The sequence below is a fragment of the Cydia splendana genome, chromosome Z, assembly GCF_910591565.1.
Source record: "Cydia splendana chromosome Z, ilCydSple1.2, whole genome shotgun sequence".
NCBI lineage: Eukaryota > Metazoa > Arthropoda > Insecta > Lepidoptera > Tortricidae > Cydia > Cydia splendana.
This window is the reverse complement of record NC_085987.1, coordinates 2729042-2755722: the sequence shown is the minus strand read 5'-3', so window position 1 is coordinate 2755722 and position 26681 is coordinate 2729042. Positions and strand designations below refer to the sequence as shown.

Genomic DNA, 26681 nt, shown 5'->3' with positions numbered 1-26681 from the left:
CTAGGTCAGACGGTTAGTAGGCTTGTCGGCTGCCGTGTAGCAGGGGCTTATATATTCAAGAATTGCGTATGATTTGAATATATATACCTATATATTCAAATTATACGCATTTATTTGTGGCAATTACGCCAAGAAGACGGAAACAGGCACTGGACGGTAAACTGACGCAATGACCCTACGTATAAGTGTTAGCAGAAGAGCTTGGGTGAATGATAAAGATGGTGAATGAACGAATAAGTGAATGTGATAGGTTATTGTGTGATTTTATGAATTTTATTCTATAATGTTATTTAAGTATTTTATGAATTGACAATATGTTAGTTTACTTTTTTAAATATTACTGTACATCCCGTCAGTTTGTCTATCTGACCTGACTGGAGTTTTCCTCTCATCTAGTCGAAGGTTAGCTGGAAGAGATCTCTTATAAGCAGAGATCGGACAAATTGGCGTCATTGCTCGCAATAATGTGGACATGCCTCCAAAATTGATTAAATAATTAATCATTTATTTAATTTCTTACCTAAGGTTTACTTTTGATTCCTAATCAATAAATAACACAAAGATTTCTTATAAATGTAAATTTATTAAAGAAAATAATCAGTATGTTTTCCAAATTTTCTGTAGGTACTCATTTTTTATATCAAAAATATATTTAAGTGCTATTTATTGACTGGGGAACAAAATTAAATCTCAGGTAAAAAATTAATTAAATGATTAATTATTGAATCAAATTTGGAGTCATGTCCACATTATTGCGAGCAATGACGCCAATTTGTCCGATCTCTGCTTATAAGGGATAAGTTCGCCTTTGTAATTTATTTTTGTAAACCTGTGTTGTGTACAATAAAGTGATTAGTTGATTACTACTACTATTATCGTAAGGCCCAACCGTATGAACCGTACAAGAAAAAAGTGGCCAGTGAAATTTGAACCTATAATGTAGGTAATAGAGTTGATTTTGTTTTGTTTTAAAATTGAAAAAAAAAAAAACAAATGCAACTCTGTTCCAATTGAACTTGAAATGGTAGGACCGTGAGCCTTAGGAGGATATCAATATCATTGTCATTGTATGTGCAAAGTTTCATTACAATCCAACACGTAGTTTCAAAATGAGAACGAAACTCCGTTTGTATGGGAAGATACCGTTACCAAAATTTGCACGTCCCATACATTGGGTAACACTACTTCCCTCACAAAAGGTGAAATTCGGCCGAGCTTGCTGCGGACTCTTAAGGGGCCCACTGATTAACAGTTCGCCGGGCGATATCAGCTGTCAGTTGTTCGGAGCTGTAAAATTTTTCCTTTAACTGACAGGCTGATTTCGTCCGGTGGACTGCTAATCAGTGGGCCCCTTTAATCTAGCAGTAGACAATTTGTTTGAACTTCATATCGGTACGAAGAAACACCAATTTCTAAATCCTGACTGTATGTATGATAGAATAAGGTGGAAATGTGTGAAACCATCTGGTTTCCACCTTATGAGAAGAGAAGAATGATAGAATAAGGTGGAAATGTATGAAACCATCTGGTTTCCACCTTATTAAGAAACCTGGGAGGCCTACTGCAAATATCAAAATTTGAAGTTTTGTGTATTTGCCTCTGTGTCGCTCTTGCGCATAGAGCGATAGAGGGCTATAGACAAAACGTCAACTTTCAATGTCCGCGATTACTAATATGTAATATCTGGGAGACCGAGTTTGGCTCGGAAAACATATAAAAACCCAAAAATGCGCGGTTTCCCAGAGATTAACCTAGCTAGATCGATTTTTGCCCCCGAAAACCCCCCTATAGCAAATTTCATCGAAATCGAGTCGTTTCCGAGAGCCCAAAAATATATATGTATAAATAAATAAATAATTAAATATACAAGAATTGCTCGTTTGAAGGTACATATTAGATAGACAGATTTGAATTGTTACCAAGTCGCGTTATTTCATGTTTAGATGTCAGTGTCACCAAGTTCATGGTCGAATATATTTCGCGAGCAATTTTAACCTGTCGCGGATTGAGTTCGTTTCGTTATCTGCCTCTCTATCTGTCGAATATGGAAGAGCGATAGGGGCAAGTACCTACTTAGCCAAAGTATGCCCTCATTGGACCTCTACTCTACTCTTATACATTTTATTTTGCATAGCTCATTTTAGGGAGAGGTAATACACTGATTTTTGTAAAGATATAGTAAGTATTTGTAAAATATCTCGTTTAAATTTCTAAAGTCCTCTCGCCATCCCGAAAAATTAGGCATAGGTAGGTATCTTCATGTTGTTTACCTTCACCGAAAAGGTATCTAAAATAAAACTGTATTAGATACTCGTCGCTCACTATTTATTAGAGATCAGAGGGCAACCCGTACAAACAACGTGACCATAGATGAACCCTATGCAATGACAATAAGGTTTACGTTAAGGTTGACAAAACAGCACGCAAGCGGCGCCTCTATGTCATCATACAGCGGGGGGTCTTTTATCACTTGACAGTCTTGACACCCGTACATTTCCAACAAACAACGATAAATAGAACGATAAACTGTATTTATACTGGGATGATGCAAATCGTTTTGAAAACATTGTCAACAATGTGACGCTCGGGACACATATAGATTCTGCAGAGGGGTGATAACACTGGTAGAGTACCTAGCTCAGCTGGCGGATCAAACGAAAATATTGACAGGCCTCTAGATAGTAGATACCACCGGCCACCAGGGACCTAGCTAGAGGGGGGGGGGGGGGCATTATGGGGGCAAGTAACGCGGTAAAGTAGCACCATATGGCCTGTAAAAGATTTTTACAGTACATATGGTCCTATTTTCCCGCATTGCACTAGTGCGTAAATTAGCACTTTTCGTGCGTATGTCAAAAGTTTAAAGGGCCATATGTACTGTACAACGTTGTACGATACACGTGCGAATAGGTAATTCGCAACTCGTGTCGATTTAAAGTGGCGCCACTCGTTTCGAATTTCCTCTTTGGACCCTATGTACTGTAAAATATATTTATTTTAAAATTTTAATATTTTTAATACACAATCCTAGGTAAGGTCAATACGGATAAGTATGGCTGCCCTTTGGCCTGTTTACACATTTATTCGTGTTTATTGCGAGTTCATATATTTGCGTTTATTGGCGAATGGAAAACTCGCACAAAACAGTGGGTAATCAAATGACAGAGTGTAAGTACCTAGGCCGCAATGATAATGTTAACTATACTCCCGTGAGACTCAAACATATTAAAATGTGGCTTTCCATCACAGAAGAGTCCTTATGCTTCAAGTGCAAGAAGGAGTTTTTCGTCTGATATAGTGATATTCCAACATAAATTCTGATAGATTGGTCCTTATTGCATATGAAGCATAAGGACCCTTCTCTGATGGAAAACCACAAATTATTTTAAACGGGTCACTCACGTATTATGAAGTCGAATAGACGCTCGACATCTTTTAATCCATTTTCGAGGACCTTCTTCACAGAGCTATGTAGGCCGCAATGTGAAGGGCCAGACATACCCATATTAACTATATATTTGTGGCAGTGCCAATTGTAAATTAACTTAAGCACGTCTATTTATAGGAACAAGCAACGGGCTCAGTTAAATCACTATCTTCTAGTAATAAATGGGCCAATAACATGACCCGCAAAGATAAGCCAACTAGAGTTCTACTCGTAGACCCATAGAACTGTTTCAATAATGATCAGATTCAAATTAATTCATTTATTTATATTAGGATATTAACAAACTGGGCATTTCCTAATTTTTCATAAAAAATACTTGTACATTGGAATCCAAGCCTACAATATACATAATATGAATATTGAATATAATTGCTCTGGTCAATAATATTAACAAAGGTCATGATGATTGTCAAGTCCCATTACTGAAATGACTCCATTACCACTTAGGGTGGTATTCCATCTGTCCAATATCTTGCTCCAATGTCTGTGCATCTCACTCACTCGCTAAGCAAAATGTGAGATGCAAGACACATTGGACAAAAAAAATGGACAGGTGGAATACCACCCTTAATCAAATACAGCTTGGCAAAAAAGAGTAGAAATTAAAAAGTGGCAACACTGTTGTGTCGTCACTTTCAAACCAATATATACGTCGCAGTAAGATAGATAAAGCCGTTATATAGTTATAACCCTAGGGATATAATTATATGACGTAACATAGTTATATGAAAGTGATTCATTACTATCTTACTAGGTATATAACTATAATACGGCTTTAGTTTAGTGATATAGTTATATTACTGGATTAAGTTTAGTGATATAGTTATATTACTGGATTATGTTTAGTGAAATAATTGTAGGTAGGAGTGCAGCGGTGCGGCGGAGATATAGTTATATCCCTAGGGATATAGTTATATGCCGTATAATACGTATTATAATCATATTCCTAGTAAGATAGTAATATTGCAATTAGTTGTAATAATATGAAAATAGCTGTCACTCAGTAGAAATCTCGCGCCAGCTTTCGTGAATCGACCTGTACTTTTACGTAATATTGCTAAAAAGTATTACAACTAATTGCAATATTACTATCTTACTAGGAATATGATTATAATATGTACTATACGGCATATAACTATATCCCTAGGGATATAACTATACCTCCGCCGCACCGCCGCACTCCTACCTACAATTATTTCACTAAACTTAATCCAGTAATATAACTATATCACTAAACTAAAGACGTATTATAGTTATATTCCTAGTAAGATAGTAATGAATCGCTTTCATATAACTATGTTACGTCATATAATTATATCCCTAGGGTTATAACTATATAACGGCTTTATCTATCTTACTGCGACATATATAAGAAAACGGGACGACACTACAGTGTTGCCACTTTTTAATTTCTACTCTTTTTTGCCAAGCTGTATCTAAAGGTTGTTAGGGCTACAGTTTTCGGGACAAATCCCGAAGAAGACATGGATACAAATTACAGACATGCATAAATATGAAGAATCTTTGCTTCTTTCTCAGTTGGGTAAAATCCTCTATATAAAATAGCAGTATGATATTACATGTTCAACACAATACTTAACTGCTTGTTGGAAAAGGTACTAAGCTGGCTTTGTCTGTGGCATCCCCTTATGTTCCTAGGCAACCCGCCTCTCCTTTATATAAGCCCTGCCCTAAACTGACTACCTACCTACTTGAGCTTCTTCGAAAATGCTTAATTAATGTTATTATTATATCGACGGTCGCATGGCTGGCAGAAAGGTAAAATAAATAACAGTAAAGTCAAATCAGTTAAATATTTGAGGTACATACCTACTAAAGGGTCCTATTCCAACTGTCCAATTTCTTTGTCGAATGTCATTGCGTCTCACTCTCTCATTAAGCAAAATTATGTGAGATGCAATACACATTGGACAGATGGAATTACCACCCAAAAACAGAATATTGAAATCAAATTTGATAAATGGATAATAAACTTAAATCTTCGTTAGTAGGACAATCTAAGTACAATTTATAAAGATCATACAGAGTTATAATTAACTTTAGAAAGTGAAATAAATATGGTCCAGTTTAAAACGAACTTTACAATATAAGACTTATTCAACAATAGTGGCTGAATGTGAATTCAACACATGGTACTCTAATATTTAACCAATAAAAAAATAAAATAAAAAAAATACCCAGTACTCTTCCGATGTTTGTTGATTTTAACCACAAATGATCCAGTTTTACTCAATGTTACATTAAGTAACGCATTAGATTATGTAAACTTCATGTTATGAACACTAATTTGTGTTAAAACTATTAATTAATTAAACAAAACACTAACCATTTTGTTATGAAAACTTAGAAAGTTGAAACCACATGGCTAACATTATGTAGCATTGCTTCTGTCATTTGACATTACAACAGTAAAATTAGAAGGCGTAGAAGAGCATTCACTTTTGGTCGTTTGAAGGGCAATATTACTTAGTCGTATAATATAAAATAAATTTCGACAAACTTGTTCTCAGCTGATCCAAGGATTTTAAAGTAGCAAACAGTGTCAAATAATGAATAAAATGTATTTACCTGTTTTCTGAAGCAAACTGTTGGACTTTTAACTAGTTGTAAGTAACTTCGATTCGTTGCGTAGCGAAGCGACTTCTGCGTAAGTGTATCAAGAAATTAATTGATTGAATAGTAGTTGTATTTGAAGTTAACGTGCGACGGAGATAATCATCTTAAGAGAACGAAACAGCAATATATTACGCCGATTAATGTATCTTGATATTTTAGCACTTTTGTTGTTGCAAGCAGTTACCTCTGTAGAAAAAGTTCTTAATAAACTAAACTGCTGTAAGTAGTTAAAAAGTCAAATAAAATTAGAAAAATTTAAGAGTGTATGAGTCAAGAATTTCTCAGTTGTGATTTCCTTTTCAGCATTTCAATGAGATTATACTCGAGTATACCTACTCGTATCGTAATATAAGTGGTTCCAGCAGTGGTACCAAAAATTTGATGTGGGTGGTATTCCACCTGTCCTGTCCAATTTCTTTGTCCAATGTCACACTCTCTCATTAAGCAAAATGTGAGACCCAACACAAAATGTGAGACGCAACACATTATTTTTGAATATTGCAGCGCCATCAGCGTTATGCTTTGGGCGTTTTTCCTCATTTTATCTGTCTGTACACCTAATAATATAATAGATTCCGGAATTGGAACTTGAATCATAAATTAAATAAGGTTGGTATTCGACTTGTCCAATTCCTTGGTCCAATGTGCATTGCGTCTCACTCTCTCACTATAGAAAAATGTGAGACGCAAATATTTGTATTTAATAAAGTATGTCTGTACAATATTTCACCCGCTCAAGTATCAAGTACAGTTGATCGCAACGCTTCCTTATCAGACCGGCTTGAGCTGCGCGAGAGCACGTGGTGTTTATGCTGACCGAACTTTATAAAAGGTTCCCACTCCGGCCTGCTCCCATCGTGCTGCCATACACTCCACGCTTCGAAACAAAAAAAATGTCGCAACCTAAAGAAGGTAAGTTTAAAAAAAAACTTAAAAAATATATACCTTTTTTGTTTTCTATTATCCGACCAATTTTGATGCGCCGGTTTGAACTGGAAATCGCGACTTTCGTGACGCGTAGTAGGTACTTGATTTTGCCGGGTTACCATGTACGATGTATAAATTGTATGGCCTTGTTTTAAATTAGTACCTACATTTGAGGTTTTCATTGATGTCATTTAATAGTGCCAATGGTATTTATGCATAATTCGGACCTATACGTCCTTGAATTTGATTAGCCGCAATTTTTGTAGTCAGTAGAAAATGAGTGAAATTCAATAGGTATCTTAATAATGGCTGGCCAAACTATATGAAATAGTTATTTCACGTCAATGTAGACATTTCCAAATAGTCTTTAGATTACCAAGGGCGCAAAGTGGTTTACCACTACAACTATTAAGTGAGACTCGATCAAGCGAAAGCGGAATCCTAAGCGTTGCGAGGTTTTCAAGTCACGAGTTGAAAGACATATATTTTTATTTCAGCGCCCCGAGCTTAATACTAGGTGTAAAACATTTCAAATCTATTACAAAATAATGCTATTAAAAATTTATAATTCAAAATCATATCCATATAAAAGCCTTTTCGAGCGAGTGTGGTAAAAACCTAAAAACATTCCTTGGGCTAATAGTTGCGGGTACGTAAGGTGATATTTAAATTTATCAATTCGACACTGACTAAGTAGCTAGGTACCTGCATGTAGGCACTTAAGCTATCGTAATTTGATTATTGCCTTTTATAAATAGAGTTGAGAAATAGTTCTTCACCTCATTGTTAAGGTTACAACCTGCCAGATAAGACTAATAATACTTACAATAAAGAGCTCTCTTGAAGTCTACAATCAGCTTTTGATGTAAATTTCTCTTTTAAACAAGGATTCATTTGACTTTCCCTGTCACTGTTAGTTACCTCGTAATAAGTACGAGTAGGTATACCTTATTATGTTAATTTGGGTCCAATTTTGTAAGCTAAATTAGAACCACTTTCTAGGCTCAATCTGATGAAACGGATTTTATATGTATTTATGCTAAATTTCAGCTTTATCAGACACCACAACAAGTGATACATACAGTCAGCAGCAGAAGTTACTAAGCGGGCGAGGTGTTCAAAATTACCTTGACACGCTCTTATTCTCTAAGCAATAAAATCGCGTCAAGATCATTTTGAACACCTGGCCCGCTTAGCAATTTCTGCTGCTGACTCTACGAAAATTGCAAGTTGAATAAAAGCCATTTCAAACATTTTACGCGCTAAAGCTAAACCTTATTTTTTTTAACTTTTTTTTTAATTTATTGTATTTTATTTCCAGTCGCCGGCTACAAGCTAGGAAAGCTGATAATCGAGGGCAAAACGAAGCAGGTGTTCGACCTCCCAGAGGACCCTGGCCACTGCCTGTTGGTCAACAAGGACCGCATCACAGCCGGCGACGGAGTCAAGGCGCACGATCTTGAGGGCAAGGCGGCCATCTCCAACCAGACCAATGCTAAGGTCTTCGAGATTCTTAAGGCTGCTGGTAAGAATCGTAGATAAAAAAACTGGTCAAGTGCGAGTCGGACTCACGCACGAAGGGTTCCGTAACATTACGCAGAAAAAGGCAAAAAATCACGTTTCTTATATGGGAGCCCCACTTTAATATTTACTTTATTTTGTTTTTAGTATTTGTTGTTGTTATAGCGGCAACAGAAATACATCATCTGTGAAAATTTCAACTGCCTAGCTATCACGGTTCTTGAGTTACAGCCTGGTGACAGACAGACAGACGGACAGTGAAATCTTTGTAATAGGGTTCCGTTTTTGCCCTTTGGACATTGCCGGAAACGTAGCTTATAACCAAACCTCGTTAGGGGCTGTTCATAAATTACGTCATCTATTATTGACGATTTTTGACCCCCCCCCCCCCCCCTAAAATCATGCTTCGAATGACCCCGTTTCCTCCTACGTCATGCTACCATCCGATGTCCAGACCCCCCAATGACGTAATTTATGAATAGCCCTTTATCAATGTTGCAATTCATTGAGAATAAGGGTTACCAAAAGTACCGTAAAACGGGGTGAAAAGACACGATTTTCAACTTCAAGGACGATTTTCGCCAATAATCCAAATGATAAAAGTAATAATTTTGATATCATTTTTTGAGTCTTGGTTAGTTCTTCAATTTTGCATTTGTGAAATAAATTTTTACCTACCCAATTCAGAGAAAATCAAAGAAAACTACCTGTTTTCTCCATATCCTTAAAACGGGTTCGATAGACACAAGAAAGGGGTGAATAGAAATATTAAGTTTTAGCTGTCATAGGCATCGAATTTGGTCATTATTATGTGGATACTCTATTGGCAAATGGTATATATATCTGTTAAACAGCTATTTAACACAAAATTATTTTTTCGTGTCTTTTAACCCCCAAGGCGTGTCTTTACACCCCTTTGTTGTATCTAATCACCCCCTATGGCGTAACTGTTCACCCCATATGCGTGTCCACTGACCCCTTTATCACGTAAATTTGCTTGTTATTGGTTTTTTGCAAAAAAATGCTTTATTATAGAGAAAATTAGTGATATTATTTATTATTTAGGTACTACAGATAATATATTACCAGGTTAGCTAACTTTTACTTAGTTAATGTCGAAACATTTACCGCTAGAACAAAGTTCAGACAGGCTTCATTTCTTACCTTGGCGAGACCTTACTTTAGAGTCAAAAAAATCTAACTTTTAGGCAGTTTGATTAAGTTCTTTTGTATCAATGTAGAGAATAAATAGTGTACTTTATACGCATTCCAAAAAATCTAATTTTAGAGTTGTACGTTTTTAAATATAACAACTTGAAAGAAAAAGTTCAAAATTTCTCTATTCACCCCGCGATTTCAGTTCACCCCGTTTTACGGTATCTACCGTAGGGAACCCTGACTTCGCCGTTTGTGCCCAACTTCGCCGAAGTAAAATAATAATTTGGTAAGAAATAGTTATTTACTCCCTTCGGTCGTGTTTTGATTTATCGCCACTCGTTTCGAATCTCCTCTTTTTCGCACTTGTATCGTAAATAACTATTATTAAATTCACAATAGAAAGACCAGCGTAAAAATAGTTCAGTAGGTAAAAAAAATATATTCTAAAATAACACTTTGTCGTCGTCACTCGTCCCCATTTTCGATTTACACATAGGCGATTTACCTACAATAGCATGGCCAACTATAGGGTGGTCCCGAAGAGTCCTTAATTAGGAAAAAAATATTAGCTAATAGCCGTTGTTATCTCAGTTCAAGGCAGATTCATATGTTATCAATCAGTAGTATCTAAACATTTTAATTCCGGATTTCGTACGCTACGCTTTATACTAGTAGGTATTACACATACCTACGTCTATCTGTTTTACTTCATAGATAGAGACAGTTAGAGTCAGACCGTGAAAAGTCTGCAGCGATTTTGATAGCCCACGCAGTGCAAGTGTCATTTTAAACGTCAAACTTCTATGAAAGTATAACACTTACACTGCGTGGGCTATCAAATCCGCTGCAGACTTTTCTTGGTGCGACTCTAGATCTCTATAATTAAAAAATTATACCCCGCCCGCAGTTTTGAATATTACCGAATACACTAGGTAAAAGTTTTGATTGGCTACAATAAAATTCTATATGTCAAATTTCTTGCGTGGCATTGCAATATTTGACATTGGCAAGCAGCTGCGCGCTGTACTGTTGAGTCGCTCGCTGCCTCGCTGCCTCGCTGCTCGCTGCACAATACCTACGCGTGGGGTATTTTTGAGCTCTAGTCAGACTTCTATAAGTAGTTATTACATTACACTTCGTTGGTCTGATCATTGGTTTGGTGGACCTTTTAATTTGTCTTTGCAATCATTTTATTATTTAATACTATGAGCCTATATTGTCCCACTGCTGGGCAAAGGCCTCCCTCTTTTTTGCCCACGTATCACCATCCCCTGAAGTCTCCCACCAGTCTCTGTCAAAGGAGTGAAGCTCGTCCCGCCATCCCCGACGAGGTCTACTGTGACGCCTCAATTTGTGGGACCCAATTGGTGGTTGTTTTGGCCCACAGAGCATCTGGCATCACCGGCATGTTTACAAATTACATTAAGTAGGTACCTACTCTCTGTACCGTAAAATGGGGGGAGTTGGGTTATGAATGGGCAGAGAAGAGATGAAAGGGGGGTGAGATGGGATTTTAAGGCTACTGCTACATAATAAAAAAAAATCGATCCAACAATCTTCCAAAATCACCTTTGTATGAAAACCCAACTCACCCCAAATACGAGGGACTACGGGGTGAGGTGGGATTTCCTGTTTATCGTCAAAGTTATGAAATGGAACTACCCAAAATAAAATAAAAACTAAAATACAAACGTCCGGAACACTTAATATTATATACACCATTCAGTTTGCATATGTAAAAAATAAAATGTTATCGAGGTTTGAATGTCAGTTTTGCACCTACTCACCCCATTTTACGGTACCTACATATTTCCGCATGTTTTGCACCGTTCAGCGTGAAATAACTTATTTTGATTACATCTATTGTGTATTGATGTTATTGGCAACCCGACCTCCGACCTGGCCGATAAGCTACCAGCCACCAAGGTTGGTTGCATAAGCTTGCAACTTATCGTAACGATGTTTGTTGTATAATGACGCTTTTGTCGCTAGTCAATGTAATTGAACTGATATCGATGGAGTGTAATGTTTGTGGAATGTTCCGTTTATTGCGGGGATAAGACATTGTTATTGATGGTCGGGGCAGTATGTGCCGTCGGAGAGATGGCAGCGAAAATTCCAAGATAATTTTTGGACAACTCTCACATGGACAACGTACCTAGTTTTTTCATTTCTAAAGTAAAAGTGGTAAATAAAATTTCTAAATGATTATATGATTTAGAAATTCAAGAAGACCTTTTGACCAGCAGCGTAACGTAACACAAAATAATCTTGTTAAAAAAACAATTCTACCGTTTATTTTCAGGTATAAAGACTGCCTTCGTCAAGCTAGTCTCACCTACAGCTTTCCTCTCCAAGAAATGCGAGATGGTCCCCATCGAGTGGGTGACCCGCCGCCTAGCAACCGGTTCATTCCTGAAGCGGAACGAGGGTGTTCCCGAGGGCTTCAGGTTCACGCCGCCGAAGCAGGAGACCTTCTTTAAGGATGACGCTAACCACGACCCTCAGTGGTCTGAGGAGCAGATTGTGTGCGCGAACTTTAAGATCAACGGACTTACTATTGGTGAGACTTTAACCTTATTTTTACGGGGTTTTTAGCAGATGCATACTGTTGAACCGCAGTTTTTTTCTGTTAACTCTAATGCCCAATAGATGACATGTACTGGGACGCGTCGAGCACCAGTACGTTTACCTTATCACATTTCTAAATAAATTAATGTGCTGAACTTTCACAAAATGTGTACAAAAATTTTAAGTGACATCAGCTAATAGGTTCCTAGATAGCTACAGTGTCTCCAGTAGTTACAGAGTCTAATACCTACCCTATTCAGGTCCAAAAACATACTAACGATATTTTGCTTTCTTGTATCAGGTCAGGATGAGGTGGATTACATGAGGAAGTGCACCATCCTGGTGTTCGAGATCCTGGAGAAGGCGTGGGCCCTCCGCGACTGCGCTCTTATTGACATGAAAATCGAGTTCGGAGTCGACAGTGAAGGTACGTTGGCTATAAATGATGTCAGGATGAGGTGGGTTACATGAGGAAGTGCACCATCCTGGTGAACACCTGGTTTTTCACTGTAGGGTCTGCTTATTGACATTAAGTGTCATTGGCTTCTTTTTTTCCGGTTGAAGAAACAATAATGGCTATGTCAAACAGATCTCTCAATAAAATGTCAGATTCATATTTGTTTATTGCAATTAACGAAGTATTTTAGAAACAAATAGGCTTGTGACATTATTGTAAGTTAAATAATGTTTACGAAATTATATCAAAACAATGAGTGAGAAAATATGTGTAGCCATCCCCTAAATGCAGTTTTGTAAAATTACAATTGATAAGAGTTGGGTGAATAGGTATTTGAAGATGTGCATATTACGCGGCAATCGAAAAAGAACCCCCTAAAAAGACATATATTTCTATGATACTTATTTTAATGTAATAAGTATGCCGTACCCTCTAGAAGCGGAGAATTAAAAAAAATGTGTGAAGTATAACGCGTGCGATTAAATTCAGATGTGTGGAATTCATATTGAGCAGAATCGCGAATAGGAAGAAACAAGATTGCGTAGAAATAATGACTGTGAAGTATAACGCATGTGATCAAACTCTGCTGTGTGGAATTTATTTTGTGCACAATCGCGAATAGGAAGAAACATTAATGGCATAAACCTCGTATAATCCCTTTAAAGTTCCTGCGGAAATACATCGTTGTTATTTGTGAAATTTTAGCTTTTAGTCCAGATTTTTATAGAATGGTTCTACGTTCTACTGGACGTACTTATGTAGAAATAAACTTTATAAAAAAATGTGGATCGCTCCCAGCTTGAGTATTAATGTTATCAAAGCTAGGTACGCTCACAAAGACGGCTAAAGTACCAAGTTTTGTAATTTTCGTATGCGTTACGTCTGACTGGAGACTGACTGAAATAGCAAGACACGTTCGTACGTTTCCGTGAAAATACGAAGGAAAATAATTATATCTTGTAGATGTTTAATGTGTTTTTCTGTTTGCCAGGCAACATCCTCTTGGCTGACGTGATCGACTCTGACTCGTGGAGGCTGTGGCCCTCCGGCGACAAGAGACTCATGGTTGACAAACAGGTACTCTTTCACCTTTTAGCAAAACCGTCGCCAGGAGGGACCAAATATTACATTATACCAGTGTCCCATAACTGGGCAAAATGATGTAGCTAGTTAAGTTAGATTCTATAATTAATTTTGTTGACATTTCGTATTCATTTTTATTGTATTGTATATAGTATGCCATTGTGTTGTTTATGTGTATTTTGTATTATGGGTTAACGGCCTGAAATAAACGATATTTTATTTTATTTATTTATTATAATATATGCCCCCCCTCCTCTCGACTAGGCCTTCGGCGATTTCAACTAACTTCTATGAAATTATGACGTATAATTAACACTTGCACTGCGTGGGCTATTAAAATCGCTGCAGACTTTTCTTGGTCTAACTCTATCAATCTATGAATGATGTCAATGTTGTATATTTACAGGTATACAGAAACCTGACTACCGTCACCGCGGCCGATCTCGACACAGTCAAGCGTAACTTCACCTGGATCAAGGACCAGTTGGACCATTTGAGGCCGACCATCCACCACAAGGTGGTCGTGTTTATGGGCTCTCCCGCCGACCAAGAGCATTGCTTGAAGATCGCCAAAGGTAAGCTGTCTAGAGCTGTGTTAGCGAACATTTCTCTAGAAGAAGAGGGTCTTGTTAACTGGTGATATCTTCATCTGGATCAAGGACCAGTTGGACCATTTGAGGCCGACCATCCACCACAAGGTGGGTGGTCGTGTTTATGGGCTCTCCCGCCGACCAAGAGCATTGCTTGAAGATCGCCAAAGGTAAGCTGTCTAGAGCTGTGTTAGCGAACATTTCTCTAGAAGAAGAGGGTCTTGATAACTAGTGATATCTTCATCTGGATCAAGGACCAGTTGGACCATTTGAGGCCGACCATCCACCACAAGGTGGTCGTGTTTATGGGCTCTCCCGCCGACCAAGAGCATTGCTTGAAGATCGCCAAAGGTAAGCTGTCTAGAGCTGTGTTAGCGAACATTTCTCTAGAAGAAGAGGGTCTTGATAACTGGTGATATCTTCATCTGGATCAAGGACCAGTTCAACCAGTTGGCCCATTTGAGGCCGACCATCCACCACAAGGTGGTGGTGTGCATGGGCCGGCCCGGAATAATGCTTGAAAATCGCCAAAGGTAAGCTGTATAACTATATCACAGCGTTTAATAATGGGGCATTCTACGTGCTGTATTTTTATACAAGATGATAAGGAAATTCTAACGATATACCCAGACTTATTAATAGCAACACGACGTCAATGCAGATTAAATACGTCCGTGTACTAACAGAAACAGAAACACACTTAACTTAGACCTTATGTCGGTGCAATAGGGTGTTAGAATTGTCAGTGAATAACGTGGCCGATGATACTTATGTCATGAATAAAATAATAATAGGCTGTACCGTGATATAATTTAAGGGACACAGCTATTCTATATAAAGTTTAATTTTTCATGTTCATATTTATATTTTCTCCTTCATATTTTTACATAAGTACACAAAACTTTTCTCCTTTAACACACGCACGAGCATTTTTCAAAATTGTCTACCGTTGTCCTGTAGGTACAAACGCGAATATTCTGAAGATTTGCAAGTACCTATAGGAGTTATTTTTCTGCCACAATGGATGTAAAAAGTGCTCAGTAAAATAATCATCGAGTTGAAACTTGTAAAAATGAAGGTAATATATACGAAATAAAATGTGTTTGTCCGGGATAGCTCATGAAATGCCCCCGCAGTGTCATGGCGACCCCATTTTGGGGTCCGAGATCGGAAATGTATATTGTTCCTCGCACTTCACTGACCCTTTTTAGTTCACCCTTGTATTGATACAGAGTCCATAGCTATGTCATCTATGGCTATGTCTATGAGTGTAGGACGTTCTTTTATTCTGTACCTATTCACAAATTGGATTCAAATGGGATCGGACAAGTTAACTAGCGATTTTTAATATCCCGTGCTATAAATGTTGGTCCTATGACGTAAACGTATGAAACAACTTTACATTACTTACCAGCGGCGCGCGAGCTCGGCCTCGACGTGGACCTCCGCGTGACCTCCGCCCACAAGGCCACCGAGGAGACCCTCCGCATCATGCAGCAGTACGAGGACACGCACGGAGCGCTGGTGTTCATCGCCGTGGCCGGCCGCTCCAACGGACTCGGGCCCGTGCTGTCCGGCAACACGTCCTACCCCGTCATCAACTGCCCGCCTCCCGCGGAGCGACTACCACAGGTAACACAGTGACCTCCGCCCACAAGGCCACCGAGGAGACCCTCCGCATCATGTAGCAGTACGAGGACACGCACGGAGCGCTGGTGTTCATCGCCGTGGCCGGCCGCTCCAACGGACTCGGGCCCGTGCTGTCCGGCAACACGTCCTACCCCGTCATCAACTGCCCGCCCCCCGCCGAACGACTACCACAGGTAACACAGTGACCTCCGCCCACAAAGCCACCGAGGAGACCCTCCGCATCATGTAGCAGTACGAGGACACGCACGGAGCGCTGGTGTTCATCGCCGTGGCCGGCCGCTCCAACGGCCTCGGGCCCGTGCTGTCCGGCAACACGTCCTACCCCGTCATCAACTGCCCGCCTCCCGCCGAGCGACTACCGCAGGTAACACAGCAATGGTTTCGTATAATACAACCACAAAATGAAACGAGCCGTAGGTTTTAATGCTATGAAATTATTAAGAAATATTTTTTAACTAATAGCCTTGCCGGGATAACACGAGGAAGAAGAGAATAGCCTTAATTAAAAGAGCGAAGTTAATTTATGAAATTTTTCGAGCGGCGATGTATAGCGTAGTTACCTATCAGTATCACACGTGTCAGTTGTGATTTTGAATAAAAACAAAAATCAGTATATGATATATTGCGTGGATTATTTTATAAGGGAAAATAAAATTCGTAATTTTTTAATAAAACATATTTGTATGGATGACTCACGCTAGACCGGGCCGGAGCTTCCGGCGGCGCTTCGTTTTCTATGGAAAGCACCACGTGATCACCGATCAGTCGTCACAGAAAATGACGTGTCGGACGCCTCGGCCCGGGCACAGCCCGGTCTAGCGTGAGTCATCCTTAAGTTGTAAAGTCATGATTTCTCCGGCTTAACATATCCAAACAGACAGTGTAAACTGGTATTGTGCCAGTATTCTACTGGTATTGCCTAAACACATCTCAAAGTGTGATGTTTATGTAGGTAGGTACCTAATATATTTCCAGTCTCTCTATCAATACAAGATCCTTTATGATACCCCGTATATAAGACAAATCAATATCGGACTCGGCGTCCCGGCGGAGCAATGACCTAGCTCGAATTCGTGGGGGGCCACTGTCAGGATACCTGTTTATTGACCTAAACTCTCGTCCTGGATGCGAGAGCGTTCCTAGTACCTGTACCTACCTATGCTTTACATACACTGCACTACTATACACCGTTTATGAAGACTGCGAGTACCACTCATTGGTGCAATTTTACTTGTACTAATGAATATGGCCTTTGTTCCTCCCTAGAACTAAATTTTTGTAGATATTTCAAATTTACATGAGTGGACGCTACTGATAAGTGGTCCGACGCAAATGATAATTACCATTTCCTTAATTTCGATGAGATTTTCTTGAGCGAAAACTTACCTAACTTTATTTAAAGTTTGCCTAACTGAACAACAAGGTCGTAAACTTAAATTTATTTTTGATTATTATAGCGTTCATGACTTAGACACATTTTAGACGCTCTTGTTCCATTTCTAGGACATCTGGTCCTCGCTCTCCGTACCCTCCGGCCTCGGCTGCGCCACAGTGATCTACCCCGACAGCGCCGCGCTCATGGCGGCGCAGATCATCGGCCTCCAGGACTACCTCGTGTGGGGCCGGCTCCGTGCCAAGCAGCTCGATATGGCCGCCGGCCTCCGCCAGGCCGACAAGAAACTGAGAGGCCTAAAGTTGTAAACAGTATTGAGATGTCGGCCTTTGAATATCAACAGTTTGAGCGCGTCACGATTTGACGATAGACTTTAATTTATTTTTAAGTACGTATCCAGTTTATATAGTTTTGTATCTTACATTCCGTAATAAACTTTATTATTAATAATAATGTTTTTGTTTACTTACCACAACCGATCGCAAAAAAATATCTAAGTAGAACAAATACTAAAATTCTGAATGACAGTTGATATATTAGAGGAGAAGGAAAAACAAAACAGGCACATCCATAAATGAAAAGAAATACGATTCAGACATGTACATGTAAGTTAAAACATTTATTGTCCCACCGACTTTGAATATAGATAAACATACATATACAATTAAAATCACAACATTCGATACAGATTGCAGACATTAATTGACACAAATATGTTTTTACACAAACCTCTAGTGTCGTTCCTTAGCAAAAGGGCTTAGCGCCTTTTGGCCATTCGATGCTTCAATAAAAGGTGCATCACATCACAGCTTTACGGTCCCTTTTTCTTAGAGAACGACATTTTTTGCCCTTAGGGTTGAATTACAAATATAAAACACCTCAGGGGTTACATAATTTGGTCCGAGTATAAGGAATACAATTTACATACCTAATAAATTAATAGTTTAACCAAATTGATTATGATTAATGATATTATAATAACACCATATCCTAAATGACGAAAGCCTTCTGATTTATAACTGACCTACTGTCTTACTGTTCCACTATGTACACCTTGTTTGTGCAACTTGCCGGTTGCAATTCTATGCCTACCTCATTTTTAAATGTGTAATTTCTGGTTCTCTCGACCTTATAGTTATGTATGATAATTCCTTTAATTACAAAACATGTAATTTTAGTGATACTGCATGCTTAGAAATAGTATTAGTACTTAGAAATAAATCTATAATATTATTGCTTTCAATTATCGTATTATAATAATGCATGTTTGTCGAGGCAAACATTAAATATTGTAAAATTTTAATACTTTATCTACGCAATGTATAAATAATATGAATTTTATATACCTATTAATCAAATGTTATAGAAAAATGTTTCTCATATAAGTGAAATGTAAATTTCTTTTTGAGAAAATAAAAATTCTTTAACCCGATAATAACATCCGAAAAGTCCACCCGTTTATTAATGGGCGGTTACACTGGATCGAATGTACATTCGTACAAAAATGTCATTCCACTCTCATTCCCCTGGCTAGCTATACCTATTCAAAACAGCTAAGTGGAATCCCTTGGGAATTTGCGAATATAGCTAGCCAGGGGAATGAGAGTAGAATGACTCTAATTTCGACCGTTGATATAACAATCCTTTTATAACATTACGATGTCGAATAATCGGCCTAGTGTTAAAATAAATACGCTCTTACTTTTCGTATTTTGTTACTCAGGCCTCAGGCTACTGAGGCGCTTAAATTTCACACTCGATATTTTTAATACATACTTCTAACTTCGAGTTAAATTTTAACAATGAGTTTAAGTTATCCTCAGAGCGGCCATCAAAAATGATTTAAAAAAATGCTCTTTAAGAGTTGATCTCGATTAGACTTGAATAGTCCCTGTTATGAGTAGAATCACAATTTTATAGTCACGTTGAAACAATATAGTACCTACATATTTCAGATTCAGATATGTTGTATACTGTACCTAGTTGTAGGTATGTAGCAAATGCCAAATACAGAAAAACTATTTGGCATTTGCTTAATCCATGAAAAAGTCGCTACCATAATTACGGTTTTAAGTATATCTATAGAGCATACTCGTAACATCAAACATCAATTTAAGTAGATATCTTAACTAGAAGGACGTGTTTACACTAGCCCGCTGCCGCTTTCGGCAGTGCATATCAACGGTCAGTCAACGTCAAACCACACAAACGCCGCAGTCAAAAGTTCGAAGCAGCATAAACGCGCCGGCTTCTACAGGCGGTGTAACAAATGATATACGATTTTAGATGATTACCGGCTAAGAAGGAGCAACGAATTCAATCGAACGATCAAATGCGGTGCCGGAATGTATTACAAATCGCATGCGATTATCTGTGACGTTTGGAGGGGCTAATAACAATAAGGTACGATCTTGTAGGTAGACATGTAACACATATTATGTAATATTAGGTATATTATTGGGTATATCCCATTTGTTCCACGACCGAAATGTTTATTCCATACCGCGAGTTTGGTCTTAGAAACTGGCCAGCACTCAAATTCTCTCAAATATGTAAAGTTAATATATTTATAATTAATTACCTACGTCAAATGTTTGTGAAATCCGACATACTTAACATTAATCACATTTATTTAATTAATGTTACATATATAGTAAAGTAGCTAATTCCCACTAGGTATATAGAGTTGCTTAATGGTACCAATTAAATCAGTAACCAGAATATATTTCGATGACAATAGTCTCGTAAGTAGGTAATTCTCCGATGACAAAAGTACTAATCCAAGAAGTTCAAATGAATCACAGGAGTATAATGTTTATAGTATATCTACCCATTATAATATAGGAACGTTAAACGTTCGAATGACACTAACCTCTATATAGAAAGATTATGTTTACTTATATTATAAACATAGTGTTATAAAACATTTTTGTATTTTTTGGAAAGTATGTATTTATGTAAAATATCCGGAAATGTAAGGTCCGGAGCACCATTGTTCCGTGATGGGAAAGAAATACAATAATATAAATATTATTCGCTCGGCCGGATAGGTCTGAGCGCGGGCAACCCCATTTCCCGCCGAGGTATGTATAGTGCTTTTCTCAAACATGCAATGAAATAAATAAAATAAAAAATCCACGAAACCCAAGTTTTATTTATAGAAAAAACTAAAAGTAAACTACACCCAAAATATAACCAACACGTAATACCTATATCATTATCACGCGTATGTTTTACACGAGTCGTGTATTTTTACTACTCGTATATTTTCATGTATCTTTGATTTTTTCGCCTTGTATCCGTCTGACTGTCGTTTTCGTCACATAAGTTTACATAGTCTTTCATGTTGATATCATGTTTCACATACATCGTTGCTTTATGCATGGAGTAAATAAGTATAATTTCCACAGTGTTGACGAATTTGTAGTTACATTCATTTAAAATATGCCACAAAACTGTTTCTAATAAACTGTAAGCCATTTTTCTTAGTTTCTCAAATAATAAAATTGCCATAAGCAACCATATATACATACTTCGTCTTTGACTTGGCGGCAGAGGCAGCAAGTTATTAAAATCAATTCTGCTTACGCTGCCAATTCCAACACCTACGATTAGAATTAATATTAATTTCATTATTTCGTCGGAACTCATATTAAAGTCAAAAAATCAACAACTCACCATAAATCCAATAAAACAGAATGAATATTTTTCAACTTTACCTCCATAACAATTTAAAAAATATAACTACGCGTGTTTGAATAGACCTTTTTACCGCTAACGTTTAGATGAAATATTTTAAATGTTTTTATTTGTGTAGTTAAATTTATAATTTAAAATTATAAAATTATAGAATGTATTATTTATTAAGTTCATGTTGATTTTATACAAATAAAACTGCAAATTATAGCAAACATTGTTTTTTGTTTTTTTTTATAGGCGTAGTGCCAGAGGGGCTACCGCGAAAACCGAAATTCGCAAATTGCGGGGATCTTACTCTTTTACTCCAATGAAGGCGTAATTAGAGTGACAGAGAAAAATGCCCGCAATTGACGATTTTCGGTATTGGCGGTAGCCCTACAGAGTGTCATTACGAACCATAAAGCAAATACTGCCTCTAGTTTTTAGGGTTCCGTACCCAAAGGGTAAAACGGGACCCTATTACTAAGACTTCGCTGTCCGTCCGTCCGTCCGTCCGTCCGTCCGTCCGTCCGTCTGTCACCAGGCTGTATCTCACGAACCGTGATAGCTAGACAGTTGAAATTTTCACAGATGATGTATTTCTGTTGCCGCTATAACAACAAATACTAAATAAAAAAAAAAAAAAATACAAAAAAAAAAAGCAAAAAAAAACGGTCACCCATCCAAGTACTGACCACTCCCGACGTTGCTTAACTTTGGTCAAAAATCACGTTTGTTGTATGGGAGCCCCATTTAAATCTTTATTTTATTCTGTTTTTAGTATTTGTTGTTATAGCGGCAACAGAAATACATCATCTGTGAAAATTTCAACTGTCTAGCTATCACGGTTCGTGAGATACAGCCTGGTGACAGACGGACGGACGGACGGACGGACGGACGGACGGACGGACGGACGGACGGACGGACAGCGAAGTCTTAGTAATAGGGTCCCGTTTTACCCTTTGGGTACGGAACCCTAAAAAACAGAATAAAATAAAGATTTAAATGGGGCTCCCATACAACAAACGTGAGTTTTGACCAAAGTTAAGCAACGTCGGGAGTGGTCAGTACTTGGATGGGTGACCGTTTTTTTTTTTTTTTTGCTTTTTTTTGTTTTTTTTTTTTAATATGGTACGGAACCCTTCGTGCGCGAGTCCGACTCGCACTTGCCCGATTTTTTTTATGGATGAATGCCACGATGCTGTGTTACAAATATCTGTGAAATGAAAATTAAAAAACCGGACAAGTGCGAGTCGGACTCGCCCACCGAGGGTCCCGTACTTTTTAATATTTGTTGTTATAGCGCCAACAGAAATACATCATCTGTGAAAATTTCAACTGTCTAGCTATCACGGTTCGTGAGATACAGCCTGGTGACAGACGGACGGACGGACGGACGGACGGACGGACGGACAGCGGAGTCTTAGTAATAGGGTCCCGTTTTACCCTTTGGGTACGGAACCCTAAAAAGAGGACTTTGCCGGCCTAGGCCTGCAAGATGTGTATGAAATTCCACGACCTTTTGTCCTAGCCGCACCTGAAACGTCATACTTCGCAGCCTATTATAAGGAACATAACATCAATATTTCATTGCATGTTTGAGAAAAAGATGATACTGCACGTGTAGACATTCAAATAGGTAAGTATTAGACTTCAGTAAATAGGTAGCATTTTCGATGTTATACGAGCTTTACCGGCGGGTTATTTATGAGCCTATTTTAAATTTAAGTACATAAGTATAGGTATACCGGGTGTGGCCTGTAACACGAGCAAATAATTAAAACATAGATTGTACTCCTCAAACGGTGACACTTTTGTTCAACAACTTTTAAAAATTATGAAGTATTTAGACTCCCTATTTTTCATACAAAATAAATATTATCTTCAATGGACGCCATCGCCACGCCATATCATTGTGATTGACGTTGCTTGTCACGCCTTAAACTTAACAAAATTCGCAGTACATTGCGTTTTAGAATAAACTTTAAAGTGTATTAAAAATCAAACCACGAGTTATTTTTAAAAGTCGCTGAATAAATGTTGGTCAGTATGAGGAGTACAGCCTACAGTTTAATTTTTTGCTCATATTACAGGCCACACCCGGTATAAAAAAGAACGATCTTGAACAAATAGACAAGGAATGCTTTCTAGGTAAATATAATTATTTAAAAAAGAATCGTCGAGGTTACGATTTTAAAACCTTAGGTACCTATATAATTAGGTAGAGTATGACAGACAACAGTTAAAGATATATTAATAATAATAACACACATTCGATTATTTATTTAAATGTTTAGTACCTAAACTTACTCCCCCAGTGATTATCCTATCGGTAGTTGTAAATTGTACCTACCTAAATACATTACTTGACACAACTTAAAATAAAATACCTAAGTTAAGATGGTACAGCGTATGCACAACCAAAACTCGATAATGTTAATTACTTAAATATTATTAATTTAATTTAAGTGTATTCGCATAGGTTCGAGAACCCAAACTTTGAAACAACTTTGAACTTTCATTGGTTGGAACCTTTATATACCTATAATCTTATTTATTACCTAACATTACGGTTAATTTAATGTCCGTAATTTAAATCTTTCCCAGTAAATACCTATATTGGGCTCTCTTACAATAGCAGACGGAAGAATCTGGACTTATGGAGTTCGCTCTAGTCCTTGTTAAACAATTAGCATGTCCATGAAAATACCTGACACCGTGATACGTATAACATGTCGTCCACGGTAGGTATAGTTATGCAATGCGCGTGAGCAGAACAATAAATTATTAAATATACAGTGTAATGTTTGACCCTTTGCCGCGCCGATTGTAAAATTTATCATTCCAATATAACATTCGGCAGGGCCGCCATGATGAGAAAAAGGCTCTGGCTGTCACTTATATCGCGCACGCGCATGCTGTTACCTTAATTCCCTAAAGTCTGATTTAACCTCCTAAGGCCCAAGGTCCTACCTACGAGTATAGAGCCAAGAAAAGTCTGCAGCGATTTTGATAGCACACGCAGTGCAAGTGTTATTTATACGTCATAATTTCATAGAAGTTTGACGTTTAAAATAACACTTGCTCGGCGTGTGCTATCAAAATCGCTGCAGACTTTTCTTGGTCTAACTTTAGGACCTCTTCAGTTAGACGAAATTTAAATCATATTCAATTGGAACAGTCGCTTTTGCTTTGTTTCATTCAATTTTTAAACAACGTAATATCAACTCTATTTCCTACAGTTTAGGTTCAAATTTCAGTGGCTAATTTTGGATTTTTGGCTGCGCCTTAGAAGGTTAAGCCTGATTTTTCTGAGCAGCAAATCTAAGTTCTAATGATTCACATTATATACGAGTATCAGCCTTATAAACCGTCTTAACCTTTATTTTAACTTTATAACAATTTTAGGATAAAGCTCTTTGGAAATTCATTACGACGTAGGTAGCAATACTACCCGATTCTCACTATAATAGCCCTGCATTGATTGACAATATGGTCGTACTTATTAATTTTAAAGTCGCCATACCTACGCATGCATTTGGCAAGGGGTTAACAATGTTAACATACGACCTACCTAATGTCTAAAAACGCGCTCTTAATTAAAGTGTAATTTTGCTGAATTTCCGTGATTTCCGTTAGGAGAAAAATGAGTGATTCTGATTCTTTTTGTAAATTATTTTCGATTAAAGTTCGTTATTTATGGTTCAGCCTTATGATAAATACCTACGTATAATTTGATTTTTTGCTAGGGGTTTAACAAAAAACTTAAAAACAAACAATGGGATGGCATCACAATATGTATAGTGACATTAGTGACATTCGCGTCAATGGATCAACTTCTAAATTTGACAGGCAATAAAAGCGCCTAGCGGGATAGGTATTAACCATAGACTTATGTATTAACTGTCGAATGCAGCTGTCTACATAGTGTAAACGCTTTCTTATAGAAAAACAATCGCTTTTACTCTTATTTTAAAAGAAAATCAACTAATGCTAGGCTAGACTTAAAATTGCAAGAAACACTATTTCAAATTTAATTTGTTTAAGGTCACTCTATTACTCTTAAAAACTTATATTGTGATATATACCTAATATTGGCGCCTTCTCGAAACAAAAAATCTATAACACATATAATGAAAGTAACATTAAACAATGAATAAAGTTACTACAAAAGTATCGAGAACAAAAACGTTTTTTATAGACAGAGATAACCTAATGATCTTAGAGTTCATTCATATAATTAGACTTCTGTAGGGCTACCGCCAATACCGAAAATCGTCAATTGTGGGCATTTTTCTCTGTCACTCTAATTACGCCTTCATTGGAGTAAAAGAGTAAGATCCCCGCAATTTGCGAATTTCGGTTTTCGCGGTAGCCCCTCTGCACATGACAGTCTGCAGGCCCACGATAAAAACAAAACGCATTGTCGACTGTTGAAAAAGTGGACACAGTGTAAAAGCGTTCTGCTACCTAGTTTGGTGGGTTTCTTTGTGCCTAAGGTTTACGACATCTCTTTTCTGCATCAAGCACTTGGTTTTTAATACCAATTAGTAGCCTCTTGAACTCAAGCTCTTCTTGGCTGCTCACAGAGGCGGTCGTAGCGTCGCCAGACTTCGGAAGTTTAAAGTTGCGTATAATTATGCATACCTCCTCGTCGGCCATGGATATTTGCTCGTCAGTACCGGTTATCGTGAGCTGAGTGACAGGTTTATTCGACCGGCGGTGTTCTATTTTGATCCTTGCGCCACTTTTCTTTTCTATTTCTCGGATTCTTCGTCCTCCTTTGCCGAGGATGCGGCCGATCTTTTCCGTTGGGACGAAGATGAAACGTTTTATTGGTCTCTCTGCGCGCTCGTGTTCGAGTGCGTGCTGTCTGTTCTCAATCTTAACTCGACGGCGTTCCGTTGTTGGGCTTGGTGGGCTGGACGTGAGGACTCCTGTCGAGGTGGACGGCGCGTTGATATCTTCGGCGAGGTTAAACAATCGGTCGTCGTCCACCCACTGCTCCCAGCAGTCTTTAACGACGCTGTGAGCAGGTAGGCAGGCTGCTTCGCCTTCTTCAGAAGCCTCTTCAGAAGGGTCTTTTCTGTCAATCGGATCCTCTAATTCGGGATCGAGGTCTTCGAGACAGGTCTCCCTTACTGTTGTCCATGGACATTCCGTTAGATATGTTGTTCTATTTTCAATTTCTGTGTTACTTTTATATTCGCTAGTTAACTCTGCTTGCAACGTATCGTAGTCCGGTGGAGCCTGAGAATCAGATATGTCGGAGAGCTCGCAGTCCGAGAGATCAGGGCTAAACAGCAGATTCGCTTTAGCGGCTGTGGCTGCTAATTGTTCTTTCTCACCTACTCCGTTTGCTTTCTCCTTAGTGGACTTATCGCTATCTGTTTTTCCTTCTTCCTTATCCATAGCTTTCTCAGTAGTATGAGAGGCATTTTCAGTAGCAGGGACATCAATTTCGCGCTCTGTTCCTCTATTTTTTTCTGAGTTCGTCTCTGACGGGGGTTCTGGTGTGTTAAATGAGTCTAGAGCCGTGATGCTGCACGCAAATTGCAAGTCACCGTG

General features: G+C 38.1%; 2 protein-coding genes across 4 annotated transcripts in view; one reads left to right on the top strand and one right to left on the bottom strand.

Moving 5' to 3' along the window:
• LOC134804620 (amidophosphoribosyltransferase-like) overlaps positions 1-6195 on the bottom strand; it is a 28122-nt gene extending 21927 nt beyond the window's left edge. For 2 of the 3 annotated variants that reach the window (XM_063777722.1, XM_063777725.1), the window contains exon 1: positions 6038-6195. The gene's annotated coding sequence lies outside the window, so the exon portion shown is untranslated. Of the gene's footprint in view, positions 1-5646; positions 6004-6037 lie in introns of those variants that run through there. The other variant, XM_063777724.1, reaches the window with a different exon arrangement.
• Positions 6196-6841: 646 nt separating this feature from the next.
• LOC134804627 (bifunctional phosphoribosylaminoimidazole carboxylase/phosphoribosylaminoimidazole succinocarboxamide synthetase) lies at positions 6842-17874 on the top strand. Its single transcript, XM_063777737.1, has 8 exons — positions 6842-6997; positions 8334-8537; positions 11997-12254; positions 12564-12689; positions 13711-13796; positions 14209-14377; positions 15807-16024; positions 17546-17874. Exons 1-8 carry the CDS (start codon positions 6895-6897, stop codon positions 17741-17743), a joined length of 1362 nt encoding a protein of 453 aa, XP_063633807.1. The 5' UTR covers positions 6842-6894; the 3' UTR covers positions 17744-17874.
• The last annotated feature ends 8807 nt before the right edge of the window (positions 17875-26681 follow it).